Raw genomic sequence first — 13,205 nt, 5'->3', positions numbered from 1 at the left:
AAGAGAGAAATGTGTAATATTACAGAAGTAGGGAAATATATCAGGTGTAAGAGAGATATAACAGGCTACAGAGTATACAGGATGGTTACTAGAAAACAGACTTTGGATTTCAAGTGACAAATTAACACAGTGCTCGTTGAGCCAAATTTCAAAAGGCTGAGATGAAATGAGAATGAGAAGTGAGCACTGTTATTTGATTGTGAGCTGTCATCTCAGTTGATTTTGAATGACAGTTTCCCCATCGGAATGAAGTTTTTTAGTTCATTACCAGATAGAAACTCTTACTGGCAGTTTATATCTAGTACATTGAAAGAAGTATATTACATACTCCAAGGAGTTGTCTTTCACTCTCAATTTAACATTATCAAAATATTTCCAGGTTACCTGAATCTTGAAAAAAAGAACTCAAAACAAACAAGGGGATGAAATGGGAATAATGAGCTCTAAATCTCTGAGTCTGCTTTGTATATAACAGGCTGACACTCAAAGAGGGTTTTAAGTCTTCCAAATTCTTAGCAAGCTCTTCAGGGTCCAAGCACTCTGCATAAAGTGTCAAGAAGTTTGCCTCTACACAGCCTGTCTTACTTTGGAGAATATCAAATTAATGCTGTTGGCAGCTGACTCTAACATGTTATTCAACTGGGTTTGGTTCCTATGTTTAAATAACTAATATTGCCATCATTGTTAGGACCCCCTCCTAACATGGTTGTATTTTTAATGTCTGGTACACTCTTGCTTCTGTGTAATCTCACAAATTATTCAATTATGCACTATTTTGCTTTCTTTCACAACACTGACCTATTATCACTTTTAATGCTGACATGCAGTACAGGAAACATGACGGCATATGTATATGTGTACATGTATGTTTTTTGGCCTTGTTTTCTCCTGATTTACAATTCTTGGCATTGGTGTAATTGAGTTCATTTGTTTCCTTCATGTATATCATACGCATTCATTTAGTCACTCCTGCCCATCTTGGTGGGGAAAATTAAGTAGCCACTTTCTATTTTTCACAGGAGCACTTGACCTTCCATATTTCTGTAATGGTAACAGAAATAATAACATCAGTTAAATGACTGAGTGCACTTTCCTCTTCCTCCCTGTTGCCCAGTAAGTTGACTGTTATTATTATTATGGCTGCTATTGTTATTATTATCCTATTTTACAGATTTTTTAAAAAGGACCAGAGATTAAGTGGCTTTTCCAAAGCCATTAAGCTAGCCAGATGCAATTGAGAAAAACTCTCCTAGGAATTGTTATGAAACTCTAGTGCTGCTACAAATCAACCGATTATCTGAAAGGCAGTTAGGAGGAGGTCAAAAGTAAAGGAAAAACAAAGCCAATAGCAGGTTCGAAATGGCTTCTCCCTCTCTGATCAGAGTGTGATGGATGCCAGCCAGACCAACGGAAAGTCACTGCAGAGAGGCCGCTGGGAAGGCCCCCACTTTGCTGATGTCAGTGGGCACATGGTGTCACTCAGAGGCAGGGGGATGGGTGCTATGTGGTGGTTACCAAGAGCAAAATAGGATTTATGCAGTAGCGTTCCTTTCTACTTGTGGCAATGCAATAATTTAATGAAGCAGAGTAGGAGAAAGAAAGAGGGTGTGTGTGTGGGGGGGGGGGTCTGTGTGCGCGCACATGCGTGTGCCTTGTTGATAGTGAATTGTCTCTGGCAGGGAGGCAAGTAAAGGCAGAGATGACACTCATGTATTATTCTGTGCCTGCTTTTAAGTCCATAAACTATTCTCATACTCTGGCTACTCAGAGTAGCAGTTGGCATCAGCAGAGGATTTGGGTTTTGCTATGATTTTTAATGAACCTAGAGTCATACCTGTGTGAGTTGGAAATAGAATAGGGAAGAATAAAATAAAGGCCCATGTTTCCTCTTAACTCCATACTGTACAGATAGTGTACCCATGTTTCATTTGGCTGGATTCTGTGGCAGTGCAGCCTGGTAGGTAAATATTCAGGCTCTAACACTACATCACTTAGGTTCATGTTGTGGCTTTCTGCACCTACTGCTGTGTGACTTGTACAAATTGCAAAACCTCTCTGTGTCCCAGGAGAATTATTGCTTTATCAGTTATAAAAATAAGGGTGATATTAGGACTTAATCACTTCAAAGGGCTACTGAGAGAATGAAAAAATTAATTCAAATGAAGTATTTGAAGCAATGCCTGGCAGAGTAAATAAGTAACAAATGGAACCTCTTACTATAATTTTATGTGTCCTATACCTACTTGCAAGCCAATTTAAGAAAATGATATCTGAAAGCCACTCTTGTCTTCCAGTCCTGGGAAGAACATTATTATTCTACATGGTAAAGCATAACATAGAGAGTAAAATTTTTAGGAGATATTTGGATAAATCTAACACTTCAAAAAGTCTCTCTCCCTAATTGTAATGCTTTGTTTTTCTAATTAATGTTCATATTCATTCCCTGCTTTGATTTATTTTCTTGCTTTAGACAGGGTGGGATAGTTAAAATGTATGATAATGAAATATTTAAATTTAACCTATTGTATGTGCCAAAATTATACTTAAGTAGAATCAACCAATTAAATTAGACCCTGTAATATATTTCAAAAGATATCTGATGCACATCTGTCCCTTTCATCTGACTGTAGAAAAGATAAGTAACTTATTAAAATATTTACTACTTTTCTGTTTTGCTGATTTTATTCCTACATTGAAGCACATAGATAAATCTAAGCTACTATTAAAATCCCACAAATGTATTATCCTAATCAGGTTCACTGGTTGTGGATAAAAGTTAAAATACTAATTCTGTTTTTAGTGCGGCATAAACTGAGTTAAAATACGGCAGTTTACATCTGATATTGAAATCTCTTCTGCCTTAGTGGTTTCTGATTTAATTTACCATTACAAAGACAAGGATTTACAGGATGAACTGTCCCTAAGGACTCTGATTAGACGTTAGTGTTACTCATGGTTTTCCTTTCTTGTTTTGAACCCAAAGAAGTGAGCAGTGACCCAAAATTGTTAACATGAGAGACTCATTGGGAAGCCACTATTTAAAATATTTGGATGTTGACTTTCCTCCTGTGGACAGATGTTCCTATCAAAAAAAAAAAAATTACCCATATTTTAATATCAGTTGACCTCTGTGTGTGGGAGAATTTATTCTGAAAAATTAAAAAACAAACAAACAAACAAAAAAACAGCTATTAGAGAAAAATGTATCGTTCTCTAATTCCTGGAAAGTAAAGTGGGGACAGAGGAAGAAAAAAAATTAACTTCTGCTTTCCTTAAACAGTAATACTAAATTTTTGTTTTACGTTCCATATTAACATATTTCTATGTAATCTTAAAGCAATGCTACATGACACAAAAACCTATCTATTATTATTAATTTTGTTTTTTGGGGAGGTTGCTTCAGATTTTTAAACAATGACTGTAAGAGGAATATAAATATTGCATAAATCTTTTCAATAATTCAATAATTAACTAGGAGTAGCTTTATCACCTTTTTATAGATGAATACAAGTGACTAGAGGTATAATGAAGCAAAATGACTTAAAAGGGCCATCAGGAAATCACAGAAATAAGACTGTAACTCTTTTCAGTGCTACATCAATACCAAAGAATGAACAGCCAGAAGAGCCTGAGTCTAAAATCCTAAATATGCTGACCATGATAAAGGCCTCTGTAATTTAGCAGGTCATTGTACTGTACACTTCATGTAACTGTGCAGGGAAAAGAAGAGCGCATGATAGTCTCCTAGGTACCCTTCTATTACACTGCTCTCTCTACTTTAAAAATTATACGATTTGAAACATCCTGGGAAGGAGTTTGTATCGGAGAGGAGTACTCAAGAAGACTATGGTAAGGTCAGAGTCACAGCTGGAGTGAGTTTAAGTAACCTTGTCCTTTGCTTTCTCTTCTCTAACACAGAAATAAAATGATGGATGTCCCCACTTAGATTATCATTAAAATGCTTTTCTTGCTATTCACTAGGTAACCATCACTTGTATCAACCATCAACTTTCTACTATCGATAGAGAAAGAAAAAGAAGTAGTGTAGTGTAGATTATTTCAAATATTTTTTTTGTTTTGAAAGAATTTTAGAGATGACTTGTTTTCCTGATTATGTTTAGTGTCAACTGAAGTACAGAGGAGATAGCAAATATTTAACCTCTAAGAGGGGAAAGTTGGGCTGGGGTTTTCAAAAAACAGGTCATGGCTAATTTTAGAAAGTTAAGCGATCACCTACAGAAAATAGGATATATAGTTTTTTTCAATGAGCATTTTCATGAGTGATGCAAAAAGATATGGCATTTTTATTAAAGGAAATTTAAAAAAAAATTAGTGTTCTCTTACCAACTTCCTCAAACTTCCATTTCAGTGTATTTCAAGCGTTCTTTTCTTACAACATAATTTCATCAAACCACTGTCCCTCAAATGTCCAAATTATATTAGAAAATAATGGAATCTGAATTTACATGAAACCAATTTCACCTTCTTTTTAGGGACATATACCAAGAAGCTTTTCTACCTTTAAAATATAATTATTTTTCACAGTTCTCATCATAAGTTTTACAAATACTTCAAATTCATACAGCGTTGTGTTCAAATTAAATCTGCTGGTCTCAAAAAGACAAAACAAGGAATAAAGGCTAAAAGAAGCAATTACAAACACATTCAAAAGATTTTTCATTCACATATAAAAAATCACTGTTCATTTCAAGCATAAACTGATTTTATAAATTGCTTTTTGAAAAAAAAATCTGCCTTTAAAGTGGCCTTTAAAAATCGGTACCTCATACAACTGAGGTGATGTTGAGCAAAAGTGTACTTAATCAGAATATATTTGTTCACATGATATTGAAAATTTTGTCTAATAATGCTTTTGATTTAGAAAGTTTGCAAGTCTCTTCATAAATTGAGATGTATACATTATTCATATACATGCTAGTTACAGTCCTACGATCTAATTTATCCAATAAACATATACAAACGCATACTACCTTTTAAAACCCATCAGTAATAATAGATGCAAGTGGAAAGTCAAATTAAAACAATGTGAATAATTCACCAAAATAATTTTTGCTACTTCTGTTTCCACCACCTGAATGAAGACTAAGACATTTCAACTTTCTATGGCAGTTTGAATCAAAACTCATAACTATTGTCTTCGAAAACAAACCTAAGGATGAGAATTTTAACACCCTTGGAGAACAGTGCATTTTCTCTGGGTGCCCTCTAAATCTTTCCTGAAATTCAAAGACAACTTTTCCAGAAGTGATTTACAAATAATCCACCTTGCTGACAAGACAAGTAGAATTCCTATAAATAAGAATATTTTCTTCATATGAGATCAGACTACGGTGGATCAAGAAAACCTTGGAGCCCATTTAGTCTCATTTTCACATTGGTAGATTAATGAATTATTGAATTTTTTCAATAATTTCTTCTGCAATAGCAATAACATTTTTATTTTTATTCTCCATTATGAAAATAAATCAGGAAAAGTAGACAATCATTCAACTTTCACTTAAGGAAAAGAAGACTAAAGACTAAGTTTCTGACATTCATCCTTGAGGTTATATCTTACAGTCTCTGGTCCCTGTATCTGTATTACTGTTCAGGGCTTCCCTGGCGGCTCAGACAGTAAAGAATCCACCTGCAATGAAGGAGACCTGGATTCAATCCCTAGGTTGGGAAGACCCCTTGGAGGAGGGCATGGCAACCCACACCAGTATTCTTGCCTGGAAAATCCCACGGACGGAGGAACCTGGCGGGCTACAGTCCACAGGGTCGCAAAGAGTCAGAAATGACTGAGTGACTAAGACAGTGACTGATTGACAGGCCATCATCAATCAAAGATTGGGGATGGGAGACAGACTTATTAGGCCTCAAGATGACACGATATAATTAGTTTTAACAGTTGGCATTTTACTTACAAATTTCCTCAATCAATTATTTTGTGATGGATAAAAATTCAGCTCAACTGATTTTTATTTGTAGTTTTTCTCCATAAAAGGATGTGGCATCTTCCGTTTGGAACAGTCTTTCTAATTTCCATTCCATTGTTGAAAATAAGAGTGCTAAAATTTTTGGTAACCACATAAGAAGTGGAAGAAAGAAGATAAAGAGATCCATAAGTATACAAAGAATTCCTCTACCTCTACAAGTAAAAGATTTTTTTTCTATTTGTTCCTTCACAGCAGTACACATTTTAGACCACCCGATAAACAAGTGCAAAGCCAGAATATATAAAAGATAATAATTTTATTTTCCAGCTATCTTCCTATGATTCAACTCAATGTTTCATTCCATGTTCCCACTGTCTCTAATATGTTACAATTTTCTCACAAATATGATGTCAATTTTTAAGGATCCTGTATTACAATTAAGTGAATATAATGAAATATATTCCATTGAACCACTAAGATATGGAGAGCATAAAAGATATTCAACTAAAAAAAGAAGGAACTTCAACTGATGTATAAAAGAAATCTTCAATTTGAAGACATGCAACATAACTCACATACTTTTTAAGGAGCAGAAATTTGCAGAGAGAGAAAAATAAGCAAACATATTTGTATATGGATGTAATATCAACACATAAGTGATAAGCCAGGTTTTTAGATGGATCCCACAGTCTAGCCCATATAACTCTATGGCTAGTGGCAGTACTGACAACTGATAATTTGACTGAGCAACATTAGGTGTTAGGGCCCACGGTGTCAGAAACAGAGACTTTTAAACTTCTTTACAGAAATTCACAGAATGTACATAGGTTAGAATCAAAAGGAACCTCAAAGATTACTGGGTCCATCCCTCTGTTCTTGGCTGAACTCAACACGGCTCTTTTCAACAACTGATAAGGTGGCATTTGAAGTCAGTAACATTAGGGGGAAAAGTCAGATGATTTGGACTGAGCGCACCCTTTCTCTGTAAGCTTTGACCCATTGTGTGATGGGTTTCTAAGAGAATGTTGTCAGTTCCTATTGAAAATGGCAGAGCATTTCCTAACGAGGAGAAAAAGGCAACGAGAGTGGTCTTGCAAGTGTGGATGGAGGTGTGTGCACATGTGTGAGAATATGCACCGGACATGTATGCCTGTAGTGTGTATGCAGATGTATAGTTTATTTCCCCTGAGTCATTAAAAAGAATCCTGTGTTTGCAGACTTTGTTATCCTTTCAGAGGAGAGCTGAAATGTTTGACACTTCAGAACCCAGGAAGCATTCTGGAACTGCAGAACTAGCAAAACTCTCCCGTGAGAGGGCAGTAGGGGGCCAAGTGGAGCAGACTCTTCCCTGCGGTCCCTCCAGCACCGGGCTTGGCTGTCAATCTTCACCCTGATGCCTGCGCCGCGGGCATGGGCAGTGGAAGACGCTGCTGAGAGCGCGCACAGCAGCTGCAGCAGGCTCCTCTCGTAAAACAAGGAAACCCACGATCTGTGGGGCAATGAGCTGCCTTTATGAATTGACAGTTGGGCTGTGTGAGATGCCGGTGCTGCTGGGCAAACTGGCTCTCAGTCTTGGCTTCCCACAAAAGGAGCGGAAGGGGGAGCTGTAGTGGTTCCCAGTGCCCACAGGGCCCCCTTTCCTGGCCGCTGTATGCTGGCCACAGCGGGCGCCGCGTGGAGCATGCGAGCTCTTGTCTCTCTCTGTGTGTGCCTGTTTGTGTGACTACTGGCATGACTGTCAATCTCCCTGTCTGCCTGGGTGACAGACAAAGGTGCTCAGGCAAGTTTTCACTGGAAAACATACCTCGGGAGTTCTCCTGGCCATGTCCCAGGTACCCTGGTCCTCCGCACCTGATACTACCTCTGTCAGCTCATCATTTTGTTTCCTCTGGGATGATTTATATCCAGACGTGAGAAGTGCACATGTGCTGAGGTTTTCTGTATGTGACCTTACTTCCCGGAACTGAGAAGGAAGGAGAACCTGAAAAACGGTCAATTTTCCCTTCGGATTGTAAAGTGCATGGGATAAGAGCCCAGAAACGACTCAGACTGTCCGAATTGGAATCCGCTCTGCCACCTACACGAAGTGTATGCTTTGGGCAAATAGCTTCTACTCCTTGCCTAAGTTTCTTCATTTGCAGGGAAGGCATGGTAACAGCGCCAAGCTCATAGGGTGGTGAAGATTAAATATATGGAAACCTCATAGAACAATACCTGACACCCAATAGTTGCTCTGTGTTAGCTAGTAACAGCATCCTCGACATCCGCTGTGTTAAATGCGGAGAAGGACCGTTCTGGCCATTTTCCCCATCGGTACTCACTAGCGCTCCATACATGCCCATATCCCAAAACAGAGATGAGAAAGTACCCTATCCCCTATCCATCCCGCCCGCCCCACATCCTCCAGCACCCACACCCACACAGCCATCTCCGCCAGCGCAATCGTGCATCTGGGAACCCCTCCCCAGCTATCCTGCGCGCCACACCTGGGGGCGCACTCCTTGTGGGCTAAGTCAAATGAAGTGCCCAAGAGCCCGGGTCCCTACCTCTTCTGGTTGAAGAGTGTATTGGGGGTATTTTCCTACCTGCCCCAGGTTTTTGCCCTTCTTACTGCCGCCGAAAGCCAGTCCTTGGTAAGTGCCCGCAGATCGATTGGCGGCCTGGGCAGGCGTCTCCCCGCCCAGAGAGGACTTGATGGAGTTGAGTTTGGCCCGCGAGCTGCCGAACTGTGAGCTCTCCACCATCAGCACCGCGGCCAGTAGGAGCAGGCAGCGGGAGGAGTCCTTGCCCCGCATCAGTGCGGCCATCTCCCGGCGAGGGGTCCCCCGGGGAGGCGCAAAGCCCGCAAGGATACGGATACAAATGGGAAGGAGGACCCCAACACGGGGCCCTGCACTCGGGGCGCCGGGACTCGCAGACTCTGTTCCCCCAACCCCACTTGGCTTTGGGGGCCCAGCACCGTGTGAACTCAGTCTCAAGCCTCAGACCCGGAGGAAGCACGACCCAAGCAAGACCCGCTTCTCCGCCAGGGCAGGAAGTTCTGCAGTAACTGGAAGCAATCAAAGGCGAGGCGCCTTCTCGCCAAGGAGGCGTGACCCGAGGTGCAGGCAGACCCAGCCCCACGGACCGCACCGCTTCCGTTGCTCCTTGCCCACACCTCCTCCGAGGTCCTGCCTCGGCTCTCAGAGGTCCAGTCCTCCTCTTAACTGCTCAGGAGGTCCACATGAGTTCGTTCTCTTTCGGCCTCAGTTGCGTTTTCTCTCCTCTCGTCCTTCTCTACCTCTTACGTCTCAACCTCTGTGGGACTCAAGTCCTCCTTTTCAAAGTTAGCGGGCACTAATATGGGAGATCAGGAACCGCCCCCAGACCGGACCCTGGAGATCAGAAGCCAGCTAAGGTTTCCCACGCGCATGCAAAGTCGCCCGAAGCGGTGTTCAACCAGCCCGCAGCCAAACGCTGCCGGGGATGCTGCGTCGCCCCCGGAGCTGCCCTGCGCTCCCTGCGCTCCGCGCGGTCTCGCGTCTCCCTCGCTGCATCTGCTCTCTCATCGCCGCCCCCTTTGCTTTTTATAGCTTCTCACAGCGGGGTGGTTGGGGGGGGGGTTCCCTCCGCCCCCAATTCAAGAGTGACAAAGAGTAAAACCGTTTCTATCACCCCCACGTCCCCGCCCGCCCCCCTTTTCTTTTTCCTGCGGCTTTTCCTTCTGAGGCTTCCCCTTCTGCTTCTCCTCGCCCCCTCCCCCTCCCCTTCCACCGAACAGCAACTGAGAAGATGGGATTCACCCCTAGAGTAACAGGCGGACTCCTAATTCCTGACAACCAACCACTCCAGAGGGTGGAAGAGCCTTTGCCAACAAACGGAGGGCAAATGTGGAAGTGAGCAGGGGCGAACCGCCACCGCGGTTCAGGACTGCCAGCACCCTTCCATGGGTTCCCCAACCCACCTCCAGTCCCTGACTCCGAGAGGAGCCCTAGAAAAGCCCGATAGAAGGTTAAGGAAAATGAGCATCTGGGCGTTAATGGTCTGTGTACAGTTGGGTTTTAGCCTGTGCCTCCCAGAGGATGTGTGAGGCTGGCACTGTATTGGTGCGCTAGGGAGTGTATAACCGATCCAGATGGGGCTTTGGGAAGAAGAGCATCAGAGAAGGGGAAAGAAAGTCCCACCATGCTACCAAGAGGCGTTTGGCACTTTCTCGTCTCCTCCTTCTTCACCCTACAGACCCCCTCCCCACCACACCAGGAGCTGTTTGTCTGTCTCTGAGGAGCGGCAGGCATGGGGGCAGGGGACCTGAGCTCTGAACCTCACACTTCTACCGGGCATCTTTACCATCCTAGGCAACTCCTCCTTTGCAAAGAGGAAATCCAAGACAGGAATGAACTGCGGGCGAGGGAGTCTCTGAGGTTCTGCTTTCTGCCTCTTCGCCTCTGGCAATCATATTCAGTGCCTTTCCTGGGAGACCCGGAGGCTCGCCTGGTCTTTGCTTCGGCGGGAAAGAGGTTCAGAGAAGGGCTGGAGCGCGGCGCTTGGGGGCGCCAGTGGCAGCTGGCGAGGCGAGGAAGTAAGCTAGAGATGAGAACTGTCCCAGGCAATCTCCCGGTTTGGAGATGATCAGAGGCAATAGAGCGCCCAGGCTTCCAAAACAACCAGAGGGCTCAGGAAATTGTTGCATTTCTCCTTCTCTGGTGTGCTACCATCTGTGCACAGAGAAGCCGAGGCTGTGCGGCACCACCATTCAGGAAGCTGTTCTTTGGGAACACGTTGTCGAATTTTCAGACCTGAGTTCCTCAGCTTTCACACCGGATCCTGGCACACAAGGGCACGGACAGGGGCACACAGTCAAGGAGGTACTGAGAACGCTAGCCATTCCTTTCTTTTCCCGCAAAAGGGCTGAGGTCTAAAGTGTAAATTTACAGCTGGGTCCCCCAGGCTGCACCAGCCTTGCATGTTTCTCTGCCCTGTTGTGTGAATCTGTGTGTGGAATTCATTTTCAGAACGATTTTTTTTTTCTTTTTGAATACACAAGCAAAAGATTAAAATTTGAGGAGCCCTCAGGTATGTTTTCTTCAGATTGCCATGTGCTTCCTCAGAATATAAGAGATTTACCTTCAAAAAAAATTTTTTTTCATTTTTTAAAAATGTGCCAAGAAATGGGTTTGTAACGACAAGTGAAACATTCCAGGCACTACTGGAGGGCAAGAAAACTGACTTACACTCTATAGATCAGTACTTGGGATTCAACGCATAGACTTTACACAAGGGGGTATCTTTTGTCTTCATGGGGATTTGCCAATCAGAGAAATAGAGAAAATTAAGTTAGGAGCCTAAAGGTTTGTATATTTTTCAAGAGTATTTTAAAGCACGAGGAAAAGAGAGTTAAATATGTAAGCAATAAATTGCTTAACCTCCACTTGAAGAGTGTGGATACAATCTGCTGAAGAACCACCTCAAATGAGTCAAAAGAAAATCTGAAGATACTTTGCCTGTTTCTGTTGATTCCCTCTTTCTTTACCACCAATCAAAGTAAGATGCTACATAGTCAGAACCTAACTCCTGGCATGTTCTACAAAGAAATAAGTGTAAAGCTCAGCGTACGTACTCTTGAGAAACCCCTAGGCTCTGGATATCAGGATAAAGAGATTATCTCAGAGGTTTACACAGGATCCTACAAATTCCAAAAGCAAACTTTGCAAATACAGTTAAAAATCAAAGTTCACATGAAAGTCACTTTCACAAACACTGTCCCTTTTATATAAAACAAAATCAACTGCTAAAACATACACAACTACACCTGAGGCTAAAAAGGAGGTAAAAAACTAACTTCATTTATGATCCAGATGCTCTCTGTAACACTGTATAGAAGACAGAAACAGACACACAAAACCCACATGCAGACAAGTAGATACGCATACACACAATCAACTAACTGCAAATAAACATAATCCTTTGGATTACTGTCATGATCCCACACGTGTTTTCTTATGTGTTTTTGTAAGTATGAAGACACAAATTTCATATTCTACAAAAACAGACTTTTATACCTTTTGCAATAACATCATTAGGAAGCAAATGTATAAAAGCAACACTATACAGAAGTATAGGGTCCTCTTGACCAGAGGAAAGTGCCTCTGTGAAAATGCCTCTGTGAAAGTGCCTCTTTCTCCTTTGGCCATAATCTCCCTCTTTTTGCTCCTCACCGTAGGGTCACTTTGGTTCCACAGAAAAATCACAACTGACTCAGCAGTTCCTACCAGGTCTTGATTTCCTTCTGAATACTTAGGACCAATGTGAGCTCAGTGTGCATCTCATTGCCTGATTCTTGTTTTTCAGCCTATTACCTCTCCCTACATTAGCAACTACTTTCAACAATAATCTATTTATCAGCTGCTCATTTATTCACTGTAAATTTATTAAACATAGGGCCTGGAGTATATAAAAGTGAGCAAGTAAGGGCCTTGGCATTAGAGGGGCTCACATTCCACTGTGAAGGCCTTGACTTACTGAAATCTGCCTCCACCCATCTCAGGAGTTGCTGCCATGACCTTCCTCTGTTCTCATCTGCCACTGAATTCTGCCAGCCTCAGTCTCTAAGAGGGTATTTGGATCTTCCAAGCTAGACTGAATTTTCACATGACTATGTAAATAAAAGTATTAGGAGTGTCCCTCCAGAGTCATGTCTTTTCTCATGAATTGCATTTTAATAGCATACAGGGAGACAGTATCCCTATATTTGTGATTAAATGCAGATAAATGACACTAAATAAGAATAGAAGTAGGGTACTACAGTAAACTTGGAAAGGGACACTAATTTTCAGTAGGAACCATAGGTCCACAATCATTTTGTTCACATGAGATAGACATGAAACGTCTTCATCCTGCTGGTGTTAAAGGATTTGGAATTTATATTATTGTAGGTTTCCTCTCTCCATAATAAATCAATGAATCAGCCTAACTGGTCCTCTATTCTAGCAAGACTTTGGATCTTACCAATGACAATTTTATGTTTCTCACTTTGCCTAAGGAAAAACAGTACCATGTGTCAGCACCAATTACATTTTAAATAATGCATAATAAATAGCACTAGTACTGTACACATTACCAGATATGAAAAATTGCATCTCCTGTACACACTATCCTTGCAATAGTTCAGCTGTTCACTCTCTTCTGACTTGATCTCCTAAACAACAGAACCAGCTCATTAGAAAAGACCATGTCACTCACATTTCAGGCACTAGCTGTACTTGATGTAAACAACCACAGGTGAAATGG

The 13,205-nt window shown here is 41.8% G+C and overlaps 1 protein-coding gene across 1 annotated transcript in view; it reads right to left on the bottom strand.

Moving 5' to 3' along the window:
• The window catches only part of DKK2 (dickkopf WNT signaling pathway inhibitor 2), a 129,126-nt gene extending 119,443 nt beyond the window's left edge, over positions 1-9,683 (bottom strand). Inside the window, exon 1 of the mRNA XM_069593566.1 lies at positions 8,525-9,683. Within this exon, the coding sequence (XP_069449667.1) occupies positions 8,525-8,746 (222 nt within the window). The 5' untranslated portion in view covers positions 8,747-9,683. The remainder of the gene's footprint in view (positions 1-8,524) is intronic.
• Positions 9,684-13,205: the final 3,522 nt, after the last annotated feature.

Source organism: Ovis canadensis, chromosome 6 (genome assembly GCF_042477335.2).
Source record: "Ovis canadensis isolate MfBH-ARS-UI-01 breed Bighorn chromosome 6, ARS-UI_OviCan_v2, whole genome shotgun sequence".
Lineage (NCBI taxonomy): Eukaryota > Metazoa > Chordata > Mammalia > Artiodactyla > Bovidae > Ovis > Ovis canadensis.
The sequence above is the reverse complement of the archived record's forward strand: the minus strand, read 5'-3'. Positions and strand labels throughout refer to the sequence as shown.